A 19,636-nucleotide genomic window follows, 5' to 3' on the forward strand; every position below is an offset into this window, starting at 1 on the left:
GCCACCTTATTTCTTAGGCAACGCAGGGAACATGGAGCTGAAAGCCAACATCATTCGGGTGCTTGCTGGCTGCTGTGTAAATGTTCTCTGTATAGTTTAGAGTTAACTGAAATAATTCTTTATTATATAATGTCTTGTCAAGCAAAAAACAAATTAATTAGGGTGATAGCTGAGGGATCTAAGGGTGTAGTCTGCCTGGATTTATACAATACTTGGTCCGCGTTTGATCTGACAAGGGATAACTGCTCCTTGCAGACCGGCTTAAACTATGCAGAAAGTGCCTATGTTTCCAATAGCAGGGTTCACAGAAAAGGCTCATTCATTATATAATACACATTGTATTGAGCTAGGGTGAAGGAAGTTCCTCAGCTGTAGCTGTATTATGTGCTTTCTGGCCAAACAAACAATGCAGATCTCCTGCTTCTTTGTTAAGGAAATCAGATGCAAAGGTTGTGGTCATATAACACCCCAGTGCAGGGGCAGGAAGTATGTCCCTATACTCTACCCTGGAAGCCCGGAGTAGGCTCACTTGTGTTTTGGCTTAGAAAACTGGACTCCCTTCCCTCCACAGGTCAGGCTCATATAATGTATTAAAATCAGGATGAAGGTGGTTTTGAGAAATCCCTAAAATCATACCATCTGAATGCTAGCTTTTGAATCCAGGGTAAAGCTGATGACTGGATCTTTCTTTTACTATTGCTAGTGGTGGTTCTTGATGTTTTTCATCAATTATATAGAAACCTTGCAAGGTAAAATGATTCGGGATGGGAATGGGACCTGCTGTGCAGAGCCTGCATTTTCTATGAGTGCAATGCCATACATGTTGCTACATTTGAAACAGGAATGTGTTATATAAGATTCTCTGGCTAAACCACCAAACAAACAGATTATAACAGAAAAAAACCCCCTATGCTATACGTCAGTGCAGACGTATGTATCAAATGATGTGCTAGCCCTGAAAGATAGAAACCCTCTGTTCTGATGAGGTATCCCATTTTCCTGCCTGTCTGCGTGTGAGCTCTCACTCCAACTCTGTTTCTGCAAAGTCTCTCTGGTGTTGCCCAGCGTGCTCGTAAATTACCAACCTGTCAGTTTACTGCAAGGGACTGTAGTCGGAAACGGCGGTGGCTGAGATAGAGAAGGTCCACGTTGGCAAGTGGGATGGGAGGATGCAAACGGCAAGTACAGGAGTTGAGTGAACTGCTTCCCCGGCTTGGTTCTTCGGGAGGTCTGATTATTTCTCCTACCCCTTCTCTCCACACTCAGTTATGAAACATGTGATGCCTCATTGAATTGCAACTTTTCGACCCTTGGTTTTAAACTTAAGTGGATTGGACTTATTGCAGAATAACCCAGTGATGTGAGACACCGGCTGCTCTGACCAGAGTTGGCTAGGAATGAATGTATCCAGCACCTTGTTCTCCAGAACTGTGTACATTTCAGATGCAGTGGTTCAGAGGGGAGCCATTATAAGTATAAAAACATGTTTTTTCCCCTCCTGGTCCAGCCTCCCAGGACGGCCAAGCTTTTGGGTGGGGTGGCAAGTACTGAGTGCAGTGATTTGAGTCCGTGGCAGTAGTTGATGGCGGGTAGTGCTAGGTACTGCAGTGCTCTGCTCCGAGTGACTCAGTGGCGGCTAGCAGGCTGAGATCCTCAAGGGTGTGCACGTCTGCAGAGGCAAGGCAGGTGGGAAACTTGAGGAAGGAAGAAAGGCACCTGGCCCATCCTTAGTTGAAAGAGAGTAGGGGAGGCTTTCTCAATGGGTGGGATCGGAAGGGTGTCCCATAAATCAGAGGGGAAGGCAGAGGTGTTCGGAGGGGTGAACTGTCTCTGAATGCTCATTTGAGTTTATTTGTTTTTATAAGGAAGAATAATGTGATGTGTTACCCAAGATGGTGTGAACAAAGCTTCAAGCCAATGGAGAAGACTAGGCCTAAATAGCTGACCCGGTGAAGTGAAAAATAAAGCCACACCTGGAGAGCCACATCCTCCGCAGTCTTTCTCAATGCCAATGCATATATGGCTGTAAGTGTGGGGTTTGCCCCGATTGAAGCTAAGCTCTCGGAACAGGTCTGGTGGATAGGTGCGGAGAGGCTTTTCTCAGACGCCCAGCTGCAGTCCGAGAATACACAGTCACTAAAAGCTGAGTACAGCGCTTCCTTTGGGGGGCTGGGGAAGCCACCCACATGTGTCCCACCGCTCTGTGCTGTTGAAAATGTCTTCGTGGGGTGTGCGGGGTTTTACCTGTCATAAGTGATTCTATTCAGCGTGTTCACACAGTCAGCCTGTAATAAGATCATCTCGCCTGGGGACAGATATTTTATTCTGAATAAGAACAAAGTGTTATTGTACACTGTTAGCCCTGCACCTCCCCGTAGTATGAGAGAGATTTTGGTACTGTGATGCGAGGCCTTTTTATAAGAATCTGGTCTAGAGGTAGACAGTCTACTCCAGGTACCCTAGATTTTTGCTCGTAACCTCTGTGTTTCTCGTACTGTATATACAGTGAGAGGGGAACAGGAGCCATGCTGCGATACACTCAAGTCCGGGCATTTTAGACTCGAGTCCTTTGGAGCCTTTTTGGACAAGTCCGTTAACTTCTGCTCTGGTTTCTAGGAGGGTAGTTAAGTGTCAGCATCATTTAGATTTGCAAGGAAGTACAAAAGACCTTTGGGTGTCCCATAGCAAGGCCATGCACAGGAGTGGGAGGTTTCACACAGAATGTCACATCACTCCTTTTGTTGCCTTGACGTGAATAATGGAGTGTGTGCTCCTAAGTGGGTCCACACCCAGCCCAGGTCAGTTACTTCCATCATGCACAGACTGTGGGAGGGTTGCCCCATTCCACCTTCCCCGCCCCCACTGGGTCTTCAGGCAGCCCTTGATGGCCGAGATACTTTTCACTGGCTGAGCCCCCAATGGACACTATCTGTTTTTTATCTGATGCACAATTGATTTTGATAGATCTGCTCCTTGGTGTACACATCTTATAAATGGATTCATTGCATATTTTGACGTTTGTGAAATCACTATAAGAACAGATTGTTTTCACTCAGCAGGGGTATTACACAAACAGTATGAGGGATGTTCTTATAGGGATAAATGGAAGAAGCACATAAGTAGAAAAAGTTACCTAAAATCCACCCAGAGATGATTGCTGTTAACATATTACTGTGTATCCTTTCAGACTGTCATTGTACATGTATGTATGTCATTCTAAACCTGCTACTGTGTATTGCATTCTGTGAAGTCCTGTTCTCACTTGATAAGGTATCGAGCACATGAGGACTAGACTGGCCTGTGCAGGAGACACTTTGCAAAATTTAAAGTTCCTACATGGACCTTCTGGAATTTTGAGCATTTTAAATGAAATACAGATTCTTAAGAGTATTTTGTAAATGGAAGCCAGGCTTAACTGCACATTAAATTAATAGCTGATTTCTCTGACACAATTTGTTCCTTTTCCAAATGCTTAAATCTGAATGTAGAGGTAGGGACCTGACCTTTTTCAATAAAAAAGATGATCAGATCATAATCCAAGGCATTTACTAGGGAGGGAAATATATTTTTGTAAGTGTTTTCAAACACAGAAAGGAGCTATAGTATATTTATTAACACTATTAGAACTCTTAAAGTGAAGGTAAATTTTACAAAATCTAATGTGTACGTATACATTAAAGCACGTATGTAAATTTACATCTACTTACATATTATAAGGATAACTATATGTTAATTATTTAAACTATTCATTTTCTATAAGCTGTGTAACTATGTGTGTTTGCCTAAATGTCTGTGTACCCATAGATGTACACACACTGTACACACTCATACATTCATGGACATTCACGTATAGATATGATCCATGCTTTGCTAATTGATGGTTAATGCTAAGTGGGAGATTTCTGCCATAGAACTTGTGGAGAAGGAAAACTAACTGCTTTTGACATAAAGATACCCAAGAGGGTTGAAAAACAACACATCCCAAGAGAGTAAATTATTGCTACTTCCAATGATTATAATAGAGTTATTAAATATGAAGGTATGTCCTTGTGCTTGTTAGGAAGGAGGATAAATTTCAAACAGAAGGCTTTGTGTGTTTAGAGACCTTTGGAAAAACACTCTAGGGATAGTAAGGCTTAGATTTCTTTTGGAAATGTTTAGACCAGAGGTCTTTATGGTTTGGTATATCAGAAGATCCCTTCTGGGGTTAAAAAGTCTTTCTGGCCTGTTTCTAGGGAGTCAGGCCTGTTTTATGAAAGAATCCGTCACTGGCCAGAGAGAAAAACCAAATGCTGCTTATGTGTAATAAATTTGACTAAGAAAAAAAACTTGTTTTACTCAATTGAGCAATTTTGGTGTTTGTCCCGAGTCTGTTAAGTAAGTGGTGAACAGAACCTTCTCTTCAATCAATCAGTTCTTAGCAATATATATTGAAGAAATGATTTCTAGATATAATTGTCGTGGAGCTAAAGAGAGAAATTCCTTAAATCTGGTCAGAACCCATGAATTTGCCTCTCCAAGGTCATCAGTCTTGCCTCTTTCTTGGTACTTTGCATTTTCGAGCGACAGAGGGAAGCATTAGGATCGACCCCCAACTTTCTTCAGGGGCTTCTGTATCTCCTTTCCTGCTGGTGTTCTGCTTCCTATTCGATTATGATGAGTCAATCAGGACTTTAGAATGTGGTCTTCTGACTCTATGTGTACACAGTGAACATTACATTATTCTGTGGTGTAAGATGTTCTGTAGGAAGGTCTGCAATAATGATGAAAAAAACATGCTTTTAGGGTGAAGGTGAGGAGGCATCCCATTGCCTTAGCCCTTCCCTTTCCATCAGAGTTCAGCTTGGATCTTCTTTCTGTGTGGACAGTTCTCATCATTCAGTTTACCTAGGTAAACTAAGCCACCCAAGGAGGACAGGAGACATAATTGAATGTGTTAAGTTGTGTTCTTTTTCTTCCCTCTCCCACTGGTCCTTTACAGTAATCATCAAGTCATGAGCTCAGATTTCCATGAAGCTAAGTTAAAAATTGCACCAAGAAAGCTGCATAGATAGACACTCTGTATGCTGATCTAAATCAGGCTGACTTAGGTGCCTGTAATGTGTTTGCATTGGGCCGTGCGGACAGTAAACGCAGCAACAGCTGTTACACTGCTACCCAAGGTGAGGCCCCGTGGAGCAGGTGCCTGGGATCTTACTTTTGGAGGATGGAGCACTAGTAGTGTGTAAACTCAGGAGAGTTCACATAATGGGAAGCCGATTGGGAGCTGTAGATTTTTATACCTTGGACTTTGAACTTTTTAGGACTTGGAAGAGTCTATGATAAAACTGTGCAGCCCAGACAAAAGGAAGGTGACCCAGATAGCTCACATGGCAGTTTTTAAGATCTAAATAGAACAATCCTTGTTCTCACTATACATTTATGTATTCTTTTATAGCATAAATATGTGGTTTGAGCAATAAATACTTTTCTCTCTCTTAAATGGTGCCACAGTATCAGTACTTCCTATATCCTATTTTTTTCTTTTGCATCTGTTCTCAGAAATATTGAAAAGTCTCACATTTAAAACAGGATGTTTGAATTTGCTTTCATTCCTTTTTCATTCAAGGGAATTGATCTAAGATAGTACATCTTAACATGAATATTGGCAGCTGCCAATTATCCAGGAGCTTGATTGTGTAGTTTGTGAATAACTTAGTCCTCTTATTTTGCCTTTTTTGTTCCTATTATTCTGTAATCCCTCTCTTCTTCTTAACTCTAGCATCATATAGGAAAAAGAATCTGACCTCCAGTGTTATTATTCTATTAGCAGATTTGTTGAAAAGTTCAGTGAGTGATAAGATTTTAATTAAAAGTATCTCTCAATCATTTTTAACCTCCATAAAACTTAAAAAAAATTATCTTCTACTGAACATGGCTATGAGCTGGGAAAATGTCAAGTTTACTTTTTGTGTTTTGTATTATGAAACGTGTATGTGGTGTACTAGTGTTGTGATTAAAAACAGAAACTCAGGGCTTCCCTGGTGGCGCAGTGGTTGAGAGTCCGCCTGCCGATGCAGGGGACGCGGGTTCGTGCCCCGGTCTGGGAAGATCCCACATGCCGTGGAGTGGCTGGGCCCGTGAGCCATGGCCACTGAGCCTGCACGTCCGGAGCCTGTGCTCCGCAACGGGAGAGGCCACCGCAGTGAGAGGCCCGCGTACCGCAAAAAAAACCAGAGACTCAGTCAAGATTGTCAGGGATTAAGTCCTGGCTCTCCACTCCCTAGCTTGTGGCCCTGGGTACACGTCTTAAATTTTCTGGGCCTCAGTTTCCATATCCCCGAAGTGTCAATGATAATGGAACTTGCATCTGGGGTGGTTTTGAAAATTAAATTAGTTAATATTTGTAAAGCTCTTAAAACATATACTGTAGGGCTTCTCTGGTGGCGCAGTGGTTGAGAGTCCGCCTGCCGATGCAGGGGACACGGGTTTGTGCCCCGGTCCGGGAGGATCCCACATGCCACGGAGCGGCTGGGCCCGTGAGCCATGGCCACTGAGCCTGCACGTCCGGAGCCTGTGCTCTGCAATGGGAGAGGCCACAACCGTGAGAGGCCTGCGTACCAAAAAAAAAAAAACCCACCACATATACTGTAAGTGTTTTCTGCTCTTATTATTATATAATGAATATACTTATGCTTTTGGGAACTAAACATACTCCTTCCTTGGCAGGTTTTAATATTCCCACCAAATCCTGTGGTTTATTTTCATAGTACTTGCATGGCTTTTGACAGTGATTTCCAAAAATATTATAGTAGTTGACAGGTAAAAATATGCACTAATCTCCCAAGGCCTTATGATTGGTTGATTGGTCCTGTTTTCAGAAGAGGGGGTGGTAGTGCGTAATTGCTGGGAGTTGGAGGTTTTGGTCTTTGCCACTTACTAGCAGTGGCCTTGAGCAAGTCATGTAATCCCTCTAATCCTTAATATTTCCTCCTATAAAACAAAGAGGTTTGGGCTTCCCTGGTGGCACAGTGGTTGGGAGTCCGCCTGCCGATACAGGGGACGCGGGTTCGTGCCCTGGTCCAGGAGGATCCCACGTGTCACGGAGTGGCTGGGCCCGTGAGCCGTGGCCGCTGAGCCTGCGCGGCCACAAAGAGGTTTGACTAGATAATTTCTAAGGTTTCTTCAAATCCAAAATTTTGTTCTGTTTGCTGATAAGCAATTTCTTCAGTTGGGGTACAAATGCCACTATATGCCATTTGATTTTTGAAATGATCAATTACCATGGTGTTTTATGTATGCTGACAAAGGGGTCAGGATTTGGACCTTGAGTCTTTTTCAGAATCTTTGAAGGATGAAGGTGTGTGTGACACACATCTTTGAAAGGACTAGATGTTTGAAAAGGAAGATTTTTTTTTTATCTTAGATTTTTAACTCTAGAAGCCAAAAAAGGATGCTTTTCCTATTGCTCATTTGCTTACCAATACCCACAGTGCACTTCCAGACCACAGCGATTTGAGGTGGAAACATTTGAGTCTCATCTCTAAGAAAAAAAAAAATCAAAGGCAAAAGCTTTCTGAGAAGTAAGCTTCTCCTAATTCTTATTGATGATAGAGGAGAGGTATTTCTTCTTTAGATTATCTCTGACTTTCCTTCTTAGTTGTGCACTAGGAAAGTATTGACAAAAAAAGTTTAAATAATTGTTTTGTGATGGTTGTGATGTTTAATCATCAAGAATGTTTATTGTTTGGTGTTCTCTTGCTTTACAAACTTTTCTTCAGCTCAGCATTATTATCCTTTGGGGTGTACTGAAAACAATAATCTCTCAATAGGAAAACCCCAGGAATAGAATAAATTCTAGGAGATATTCATTATTTTTTATAAAGTCATTCATTACTTTTAAAAGGAGTGACTGTGCCAGATCTGTTTGATTTTCCTCTATGATAAAGTGAAAGGCCACCAAGATGAAAAAGTAAAGAATGTTTACTTCAGCCACAAATCAGATATTCTCTTAGTGTTTGAATGAAGTAAGAGTTGGAGGCAAATATTTATCAACAAACTAGAAAAATGTGATGACCATCATGCTAAAATAGTTAGTGAGTAAACAAATCAGTTCCCCAGTTTATTTCCAAAGAATCATTATTGATAGCTTAATATTTAATTTCAAATGACGTTCCAGAGATTAATGTCTTGGGGTTTATTTGATTCAATGGCTCTACTGATCCAAGAGATAGAATTAAGAATTTATTATTAGACTTTCAAATAATCTCACATTTGATCATGTTGTTGTTGCTTAGAATATAGGGATGGAGTTATATATTTATATCATGTAGGTGAAATTGGTAAGGTAGGGAAGCGCAGAACATTTCCTAGTTATCACGATGCACAGGGCCTGCTGTGAAGTGCGAAGATGCTCCAGAATAGAGTAAGGATTAAAACCACACAGGTCCGAAAATGCTATGTTGATACTTGATTTTACAAAGAAAAGATCCTTGATAGTCACATTTAATTATTAGCTAACTAAAAACCAAATATTTGGTACATAAGATATGATGTGTCTTTCTAGAGTCCCAATGTTAGTTTTCTTCTATATTGTAACAATTTCTGAGGTCATATAGTGTATTTTATTGACCCTGAGCCATCTACCCCCTCACACACACATTTTGATACATCTAAAATTGGGCTACATCTTAAAATTAATGGTATCTCATAGTTTTATTGGTAGCTTTTTCCCCTAGTGATACATAATCTGATGTTGAGTCTTAAAATCATTGTTATCTTAAATTCAGTGAAATGAGGTATTTAGGAAAAAATATTTAAGCAGTAAAAAACCATATAGTGTGAAAAATTTGTCTTCCTTGACTATCTCCCAACCTAGTTCCTTCCTCAAGGGTAGCTGTTCTTAGCAATTCAGTGGGTATCCATTCAGACCTTTTTTCTATACATTGATAGACATGGATATTTAGAAAAACATACTTACAAGCACATAAATGCTATTTGTAATTTAAAAAATTATAAATGAGATCATCATAAATATTATTCTGTGACTTGGCTTTCTTTACCTAAAAATGTACCATGGGTGTTTTTCCCTAACAATTTATTCTTTTTAATAACTGAATGACATAATGACTGTGTAGGGTAGATTTACCATAATGAATTTAGCTCATTGATAGATTTAGAATATTCCCCATTTTCAATCCTGCAGATAAATGTTATGGTTAATATTCTTACATATGAATCTTTGCATATACATAGAGCATTTCCCCAAAAGAGTTTCCTAGAAGTGAAATTGCTGGGTTAGTACATTTTAAGATTTACAGATATTGGTGAGTATTGTAAAACATTTTTATATTAAAATAAATATAAACATTCTTTTTTCATTGAGAATAAACCAAATTAGCTCAAAATTTTATTGTGAAATATAAGACTTCAAAGAACTTTCTCGATCAAGGGAAGCAGCGTTAGGCTGAGGCTTCCAGGTTCCATAAGAAGAATTTATTTACTCTCTGTTGTAATGTTATTTTAAAAAACAAATATTTGAGAAGTTGCATCCCCGCCCCCCGCCCCCGCACTTCATTTCATAAATGAAAAAACTGAGGTTCAAAAGCGGTGAGGCAGCTTGTACAGAATGACCCAGACAATTTGTGGTGGAACTGGCCCTAGAACCTCCTCACATCTCTTTCTAGAGCAGTGTTCTTTTTACAGTGCTGAATACCAGGGTTAATAATATAAAAAATTGGAATAAACCACTGAAGGGTGATATGAGCAAATTATTTTGTATGGTGCTTGCTTGACAGCTAACAAAGCAGTTGGGAGTTGGGAGAATATCCAAGATAGAGACTAGATTGCTCTCTGACGCAAATGGTGAGACCTTTATCTAACTTGGAATCCAGATTAAAGTTGCAATTTCTTTCAAGCTTTTTCGTTTGCTATTGCTTTCTGATACGATTTGAAATCCCCAGTCCTTCTTGACGGATTAAAATGATAGTGCATCCATAAAACTTGAACGAACATTAAAAACTCAGTGATAGAGAATGTCAGAAAGAGGTTTTGTGTTTTAGGAAAATGTTGGCGTCCTCATTCTTTGTATGCAGGTCTTGATGACATTTGCATGTCGATGCTACATTTGGCCCTAGCCAAGAGTGACCAAAGTTCCATTTTTATTCTTTCGTATTTTCAGTTCATCTCCATGAGCTTCCAATCCAGGAAAACATTTGCATGATTCAGTAGTGATCTTTTTAAAAGGTAAAAATGGATAGCAATATTTGTCAAAGGTAAAAGGAAACGACACGTTCTGAGTAGGGGGGGCGAGAGGTCCTTGTATCAATCAGAATCTCTACAAAAAACAGATAGCATCCTCAAATTAGGACAATTTGAGAGGGTTTAATAAATTGAAAAGGTGTTGGTAGGGTGTAAGGGAAGCATGAGGTCTGGTAACTGCAGAGCTGTTACCACCCTTAGGCTTAATAGGACCAGAAAAAGGCGTGGTTATGGAAACCTAGGAGGACTGAGTCCTATCAAGAAGGCTACCTCGAGAAGGATGCAGCTTTGCCTGTGGAGGGTTGCAGCCAGCCTGAGGGCATCCCACGGGGAGGAAGCTAGGGGATTAATACCCTAAACTCATTCTCTCCCCTCACTATGGACTCTGTTGGGGCTCCCACTGACTAAACCCAACCAGAAGCCAAAGAGTAGGGCTTATAGGTCAGCCATGCAGTGTAAGAGTAGAGTGGGGAAGAGTGGAGGCTGATCTGGAGAGGACGCTGCTTTCATGCACATTGTTATTGGGGCTTCTCTGTGTATATTCATGTCAACAGATGAAAGCATGTACTCGGAAGACATTCCTAAAACATACCTCCGGAGATGCCAGTGAAGCTCGAGGTGCTGCTGTTGGTCATTTTCTTTTTTTTTTTTCTTTTGAAAATAAATTTATTTACTTATCTATCTATCTATTTATCTATCTATCTATTTATTTATTTACGGCTGCGTTGAGTCTTTACTGATGTGTGCGGGCTTTCTCTAGTTACAGCAAGCAGGGGCTACTCTTGATTGTGGTGCACGGGCTTCTCATTGCGGTGGCTTCTCTTGTTGCGGAGCTTGGACTCTAGGCGTGCGGGCTTCAGTAGCTGTGGCGCACGGGCATAGTTGCTCCAGGGCATGTGGGATCTTCCCAGACCAGGGATGGAATCGTGTTGCCTGCATTGGCAGGCGGATTCTTAATCATTGTGCCACCAGGGAAGTCCCTTTTGGTCATTTTCTATTGGAGATGTGTGTTGCCCTTCATATGTGAAAATAGTTCTACTGAAAATGGTGACCTGGATTTTAATAGTGTTTTGTCTAAATTAAGATTTGGATTACTTCAACAAGGTCTAGCAATGGGAGAAAATAAAAGATTTAAATACTAGTTTTGTGGAGAAAGCTTGAGAAGTTAAGCTGTGCGGGCTCCCACCACAATACACTAAGATCTCTGCAGATAATGAGCAGATACAGAAAAGCGTGGATGAGACCAGCCTGTGGCTCAGCTCCGCTCCACTGTCATGGCTGAAGCAGAATTAATTCTTAGGATCCCTCCTAACGTCATCACATTGTGATTCCCAGCACATAAAACAGTGGGAGGTTTGGTGGGAGTAAGGATTAGCGCTGGGAGATTTTACCATTCTGATGACAGCCTCCTTATTAAAAGATGTATTGACTTAGTGGAGCGGGGGTGGGAAGGCTAAGAGGAGTATTCCCTTTACAGTGTTAAAGCGGAAATTGTTTTGCGAGGTTATACGAAGCCGATGGAAAATACTAGCTTGGAGACCAGACTTTGCCATTTTGGGTAAAGCTAAACAGACCTCGTGTGTCTCTATTAAAAAGTCCACTTGACTGCTTGCCAGTTATGCAGTGTAAAATTTGTGAAAATCCATTGAGTTGCACATGTATATGGCATGTTTCTGTATGTGCCTTATACTTGAGTTAGAAGTTCTGTAAGTCTCTTTTGGGGAAGCAAGTGAAACTAGTGGGATTCTGGAAGCTGGGATAGAGATTAAGGTTAGGATGGGCATAATGAAGGCCCTTGCTTCCCATTGTTAGAGCCTGAGAAATGTAGAGGGAGGAGATTCTTACACTGACTATGTGCCGGAGGTTCTGAGTTCAGAAGAGCTCTAATCCATGACAGGTGGACCAGTTGGCCAAGGATGGGACACATGACTCATCACTGGGAGATGGGAAGACCATGCCCTTCCAGTGTCTGGAGCAGAACGTTCTCTTGTTGCTTGGTGCTCCTCTTGGCCTTTTGCTTCACCACCCTCCCTGGGACAGATTACTCACTATACTGGTGGTTACCTGCCATGTGCGGTAGATGCCTCACCCCTCTAAAAATGATGATTCCTAAGGTAAAGAGGACTCAGAGTAGATTTTCTCTCTGCCTCTAGCAGTGTCTGCAGGGTCAGAACCAGGCTGTTTCCAGTGGTGAGAGCTGGTCCTTATGCTTACAGAACAGTGCCAGGGCATCAGCGCAGAGCCAGTTCAGACAACAAAGAATAAAATGATGATTGCCATGCGTCTCAGTTGAGGTTTATTTGAATAAAGTGCTAAGATTCAGATGTTTACTCTTGGAAGAGTGTGTGCATGGTACATGGGTGTACTCAACAGAGAGGTGCTGATTAAGTCTTTAAATACTAAAGCGAAGATGGCAAACATATTACGTGAACACTGAGTGTTTTCATTTTGAAAACTTATAAAATAATATACATTATTTTTAGACATTAGTTTCTCATATTATTTTTATAGCTCTGATTCTTTAATTATTGCTACTACAGAGTGTTGTAAGCAGGATGAGGTAGATCTTATAATTATTATAGATGCTTTCATCAGCTGTGGTATCTTGAATGGTGCGCGCGTGCATGTGTGTGTGTGTGTGTGTGTGTGTGTGTGTGTTTTAAACCCCTTGGATCAAAGTTACAATATAAAGAACTATGCAAACTATGCAAGATATTATAACTATCAGGGTTTTCTTAGGACTGAGTAATATGTTGATAAGTGTGATATTGTTTTGCCCTGGTTTTGAAATATACACTGTATAAAGGTAGCTTTGAAAAAAGTTCTTCGTGCCACATTCCAAACTTAGTGGGGGTGAACTTCCCAAAATATTTTTTAAGAGAAAGGAAAAGAGAGAAGAATACAAAAAAGACAGAAAAATAATAAGGAAGTGCATAGCTTAGTTTCTATGAATGTTTTGATTCATATCCCTTTTAAGTAAAATATGTTCTGACTGTAAGATGTGCAACTAGTTAGATTTTTTGCTTGAGTGTTGCATTTACATAGAGTAGCTGGCTTGCAAAATGCCAGCCAGCAGCCAACTCAAATACTGAAGATTTGTCTAACTTAGTGACTAGTTTAGTAGGAAGATATCTTGAGGACGTTGCAGGGGAGGCACATATCAGATACCTAGCTCTGGAAACTCAGCCAGAATTTTGTCAGCAGTGATCTATCTGATTCTTAGGGTATTTGATTTTCATCTCCTAATTTAGGACTTGCAAAGATGCTGTGAGCATAAAACCTCACCTCCACATACTTAATTGAAGAGGATAATTTTGAAGTTCAAGATTGCCTTCCTGGAGAAAACTTGGGTATACCCATCAAGCTCTGAATGTAAACTATACCATTTCTTTTTATTTTTAATTAAAAATAAAAGTGGGAGGGGGCGGGGATTCCCTGGCAGTCTAGTGGTTGGGACTCTGCGCTTGCACTGCAGGGGTCACCGTTTCGAACCCTGGTCAGGGAACTAAGATCCCACAATTCTGGGATCTTAAATTTTGGGACAAAAAATTTTGTCCTGCAGTGTGGCCAAAAAACAATTTTTTTTTTGTTTAAATTGAAGTATAGTTGACTTACAATCAACTATTTGATTTCAGGTGTACAGCAAAGTGATGCAGTTATATACCCTTTCTTTAGAAGTGTAAAAAGTGCCCACTATCCCCTAAGCATTTATGTTACAGTAATTTCTGAGATTACCCCAGCCAAAGACATGGATAGACTCTGGAAGCATTTCCCAATTTACTGATTGGGGCTTCTTCTGCATCCTGATTCTCCAAAAAATTATTAGACCTTTCTGCAATACTGAGGGACAGATCAGACACTGATGGATAGTCTTCTTTATTGTACCTCCACGTAATGACACTGGCCTCCAATTTCAAAGGAGCCCTTTATTGTAGATCATGTATTACGTTTGTGTTCTGCAGAACACACTTTGGGGAAAATTATTTGCAGTAGGTAATTGGGAGCTACTGAAGGATTTTTAAAACGGAAAGTGGTATGATCAGATGTGCATTGGTCAGAGTGGAAGATAGATTTGCGGAGAGGGAGAGTTGAGGCAAGGAGTCCAGTTAGGAAGCTCTTGAAATAGTGTAGGTGTGAGATGATGGAGACCTCAAGTAGGGCAGTAGCAGTGGGAATAGAGGAGGAGGTGAACTGAGAAATATCCAAGTCATAAAGGCAGCAGGTTTAATAACTAACTAACTTAGGAAGGGAGAGGAGTCTACGATGAACCCCTCCACTCTGGTTTGGGTGACTGACTGGTTAGTTGTATGCTGCTGAGATTGGGAAGCTGGGGCATTTCTTCTGATGCCTTTTGAATTAACCCAAGGAGCTCAGGTTAGAAGCACTATCCAGGTTTTGAAGGCTTCAGTCTTCCAGCTGTTGATCTTGATTCATGGCTAAGAAAATTACTTGGCTTCATCCCAAGGCTGTGGAATAGTTTTGTTTCAGAGATCTAGGACCCCCAGGGACCAGGAGCTGGCTGCAGAATAATTATGATCTAGCTGTCTCCATTCTGGGCCCTGTACCCATCCTGATAGACCCTATTACGTTTTCTCTGGAAACCAGAGAGGAAACATGCTGTGTTCCCCTAGCCTTGGCCTTGAGGAACTTCTCAGCAAAGAAATCTTCAAACTGATTTTTAAACAACCCCTTCCTCAGTAAGCGAGTATTGTTCCAAGTGACAATCAGTCTACACAGAAGGGCATTTGGGATATTGCTCAGCTAGTAACCAGAAGGAAAAACTATTGAAAAAAATTTTATTCTCTTATATATGCTTCTTTTTCTGTTAAGAAGTAGAAGATCATAATATTTTTCCAGAGTATCTCCGCTCTCTTAATTTTGTTAGCGTTTCTAGCCATTCGTTTAGTATGTTCACTGACATATGTGAGAGAAAAATGGGTCCCTAGTCAAGTAAGTTTGGTAATGACCACATTCAGTACCCTTTCAAGGCACACAGTAGGCCACTAAAGTCGCTTAGCATTCTGTGATAAATAAACCGATTAAATTTTATTTAACCCAAAGATATCCCAAAGTCATCTGATCTCAGAGCCCATTTTTTTTTCCCCCAGTGAATGCCTATTAACTACTTGAAAAACTGGTATTATGCAGAATGCAGCTGGGGAAAGGCACATCTAGTTATTTATACCAAGTTACATATTTTCTGGGAACAATCTCAGCATCTCAAATTGGGTGCATTTTGCAGGCAGGATGCAGTTAACATTAGATTGATATATATGTTCCCAGGCCTTCCTCTCAGAGACTTTGGTTCACTAGTTTGGGATGGGCCTTAGGGTTTTCATTGTTGACATACACTTCTAAGGTGATTTTTATGTAGCTACTTTGAGAAATACTGGGTAAAATTATTGCCCTGATCAGCCAGTGTTTGTGACAGGGCACAGTACTTGGAGTTTCCCTTTTTTTCAGGTCTCTCTCCCTCTGGGTGGCAAGCCCTTTGAAGTAGGAGTGTCTTTCTTATTCCTCTCACTACCCTTGCCTAGCCTTGCTTGCCTGGGTACTTGCCCCAAGACAGACACTCAGTAAATATTTGCTGGAATGTATTGAAATTCAATAACCCTAATTCCTCCAGAAATCAAGAGGGACCTCGGGAATGGTCAGAAATGATTGAACGTGGTGTATATGTCAGGGATTCCCTAGGAACGTATATCTATGAGCAGCCACACAATTATTTTTTATTTAAAAAACCAAAGTAAATTTGGGATTCCCTGGTGGCGCAGTGGTTGAGAGTCCACCTGCCGATGCAGGGGACGTGGGTTCGTGCCCTGGTCTGGGAAGATCTCACATGCCACGGAGCGGCTGGGCCCGTGAGCCATGGCCACTGAGCCTGCGCGCGTCCGGAGCCCGTGCTCCGCAACGAGAGGGGCCACAACAGTGAGAGGCCCGCGTACCGCAAAAAAAAAAAAACAAAAAACAAAAACCAAAGTAAATTTAAAAATAGAGGTTAGCAGGTTTAGGAAATCAGAAGGCCTATATCTGTAAAAGAGCTAGAGTGTGATAAGGGAAACTCAGTCTTCTCCCCTTATATTTCCAACTGGGCTATATATTGATTGTAAACGGAGTGGTGACAATGTAAGTTTCCCTCCACACCAGACTCCTAGACCCTACTCCGTGGAGCCCACCTCTTTCAACAGTTTTTCTTTTTTTTTACTAGAAGCTTTATTGAGATATAATTCATATAGCATACAATTCACTCATTTAAAGTATATAGTGCCATGGCTTTAGTATATTCAGAGTTGTGTAATCATCACATCCCCCCAGAAGGAAATCTCATACCTATTAGCAGTCACTCCCCACTACCCCCCAACTCTCCCAGCCCTAGGCTGTCTCTATGGATTTACCTGTTCTGGACATTTCATATATATGGAATCAGTCATACAATATGTGGCCTTTTGTGACTGCCTTCTTTCACTGAACTTGATGTTTTCAGGCTTCATCCATGTTGTAGCATATATCAGCATTTATTTCTTCTTGTCGCCAAATAATATTCCATTGTGTGGATATAAACTATTTATCTGTTCATCCACTGATGGACATTTGGGTTGTTTCACTGTTTGGCTGTTATGAATAATGTTGTACAAGTTTGTGTGTGTATATGAAACTTAATAGTTTCTTGACCAGTCACTTTAAAATGTAAGCCATTTTTAAAAAAATTGGAGTAAAATTGCTTTACAATGTTGTGTTAGTTTCTGCTGTACAGTGAAGTGAATCAGCTCTATGTATACCTATATCCCCTCCCTCTTGGACCTCCCTCCCACCCCACCCCCATCCCACCCATTTAGGTGGTCACAAAGCACCGAGCTGAGCTCCCTGTGCTATACGGCAGGTTCCCACTAGCTATCTGTTTTACACATGGTAGTGTATTTATGTCAAATCTAATCTCACAATTCATCCCACCTTCCCCTTCCCCCCGTGTCCACATTTGCATTCTCTATGTCTCTGTCTCTATTCCTGCCCTACATATAGGTTCATCTGTACCATTTTTCTAGATTCCACGTACATGCATTAATATACGGTATTTGTGTTTCTCTTTCTGACTTACTTCACTCTGTATGACAGACTCTAGGTCCATCCACATCTCTACAAATGACCCAATTTCATTCCTTTTTATGGCTGAGTAATATTCCATTGTGTATATGTACCACATCTTCTTCATGCATTCATCTATCGGAGGACATTAAGGTTGTTTCCATGTCCTAGCTATTGTAAATAGTGCTGCAGTGAACATTGGGGTACATGTGTCCTTTTGAATTATGGTTTTCTCTGGGTATATGCCCAGTAGCGGGACTGCTGGGTCATATGGTAGTTCTATTTTTAGTTTTTTAAGGAACCTCCATACTGTTCTCTCCATAGCGGCTGTATCAATTTACATTCCCATCAACAATGTATGAGGGTTCCCTTTTCTCCACACCCTCTCCAGGATTTATTGTTTGTAGATTTTTGATGATGGCCATTCTGACCAGTGTGAGGTGATACCTCTTTGTAGTTTTGACTTGCATTTCTCTAATAATTAGTTATGTTGAGCATCTTTTCATGTGCCTCTTGGCCATCTGTATGTCTTCTTTGGTGAAATGTCTATTTAGGTCTTCCACCCATTTTTAATAATTTGAGATATACTAAAGATATGTTGAAGATTCAAGGTATTTTTGAATCCTACTCCACTGACCTATATGGTCATATCTCAGCTATTTCCATGTAACTCTGCTCTAGGCAGTGTGGTCCCCTCCCAGTTGCATGAATAGGCAGTGTTCAATCCCAAGTGTGAGAATTGTGGACACCGTTCCCTTTTTGGGGGGAAGCTCCACCCCACTTTAGAGCTTTCACACTGCACAAGGTCCAGCTCTTATTCCATTCCTCCTGTGAGGCTCTTCCCAGCGTTTCCAGACTCTTTGGAATTCACGTGGCAGCATCTATCCCACTCACCTGGGCACTGACCACCTGCAGCCCCGTATAGCTTTGTCACTCTTTCATGAGTCTGTGTCCTCTCTGCAGGTGTGAGATGCTGACGGGCAAGGATCAAATCCTACCATTCTTTTGCGCCTCCCTTACCCCAGCCACAACTACACAAGGGTTAGAGAGAAATGAATACTGAATAAATGGTTGCTATAGCTCAAAGCCTCTGTGACATCAGTGTTCTCCATGCAGAGTAAAATGGGACTGGTTTGCAAGTGAGGAAATGATGGGAGTCATCGATTGAACCAGGTGCAGCTCTGAGATTGCGAGGGGCTCATTTAAAGAGTTGCAGACTTGTCACAGAAAATGCGGAAAGGCGCTCTGTTTAGAAATAACCTTGTCTGAACATCATATATTCTCTTCATTTCTTCTTACTTGTTCTCGTTTGCAAGGACATGTTCAGGGACATTGTCTTGAAAATAGGATCCTTGCAACTTCCTCTCTTTTATTTACAAGTTCAGATCATAATTTAGCGGCTCTATCATTATCAGAGCCATTATGTCTGTGATGGCCATAGACCACTTCACTAACAAGGTCAGTTCTTTGAATGACCCCCACATAAACAGACATTCTAATGTTAATCTCTAAAGCCAAATGGAAACCAAAAAGAAAAAATTATGAAAAATCAGATAGAAAAGTATAATAATTTGAAACAGAACAAAGATATTTGTTTTTCTGGCATTTGGCAATGAAAATTTCAAGCCATTTTCCTATAAAACCTTCTCTCTAGATATTTCTCTGTGGATGAAAGTATTAAACAAATCATCCCAGTTCTTTCTTTATGAGCTAGTTATGAAAAGGTCCATGGGAATAATTCTGCCTAAATAAAATTACTAATTCATAGCCTTAATTTTTCTGTGATATTGAAAAGAGCTACAGCCTAGGACAGTAGCTGTTGGTCACTGCTACCCTGGTTTAGAATGAGGGGCTGGCTGAGGGTTGTAGAGACAGACTGTACATTATAGTGAAGCTGCGGCTGTTACTTATTATGTCAGGGGCCACACTGGTTTGCTTGGTCACAGCTGTAATGGGTAGAACAGTGGTAGATCCCTTCAACAAGAATGTGTCTTTGGATCCCCGGCATCATTCATGTAAAGACAGGGGTCATCTGGGTGACTTCCTTAAATTCCTACCGTGCAAATATGTTGACATGTTTGTTCAACAAACAGAATTTGTTGTGAAGGCATGAGCTTTGTAAATTAATCCTAGAACTATTTATTGGTGGCCTTTGTACAGAGCAAGTTATTAAGTCAGAATGTTACCAAAGAACTGTTTACAGATATGGTTTTTTTCTGATCATCCAAATGGACAGTTAGTGAGTACCTATGGCATGCCTAACACTATACTAGGAGTGGTAACCCCTTAGAGTTATAGAGATAGAAGGTGTCCC

General features: G+C 40.9%; 1 protein-coding gene across 1 annotated transcript in view; it reads left to right on the plus strand.

The window, feature by feature from the left end:
- CACNB4 (calcium voltage-gated channel auxiliary subunit beta 4) overlaps positions 1-19,636 on the plus strand; it is a 144,885-nt gene that overhangs the window by 370 nt on the left and 124,879 nt on the right. The window contains exon 2 of the mRNA XM_024735950.1: positions 1,866-2,025. Within this exon, the coding sequence (XP_024591718.1) occupies positions 2,020-2,025 (6 nt within the window). The 5' untranslated portion in view covers positions 1,866-2,019. The remainder of the gene's footprint in view (positions 1-1,865; positions 2,026-19,636) is intronic.

This window comes from Neophocaena asiaeorientalis, unplaced genomic scaffold, assembly GCF_003031525.2.
Source record: "Neophocaena asiaeorientalis asiaeorientalis breed wild unplaced genomic scaffold, Neophocaena_asiaeorientalis_V1.1 scaffold72, whole genome shotgun sequence".
NCBI lineage: Eukaryota > Metazoa > Chordata > Mammalia > Artiodactyla > Phocoenidae > Neophocaena > Neophocaena asiaeorientalis.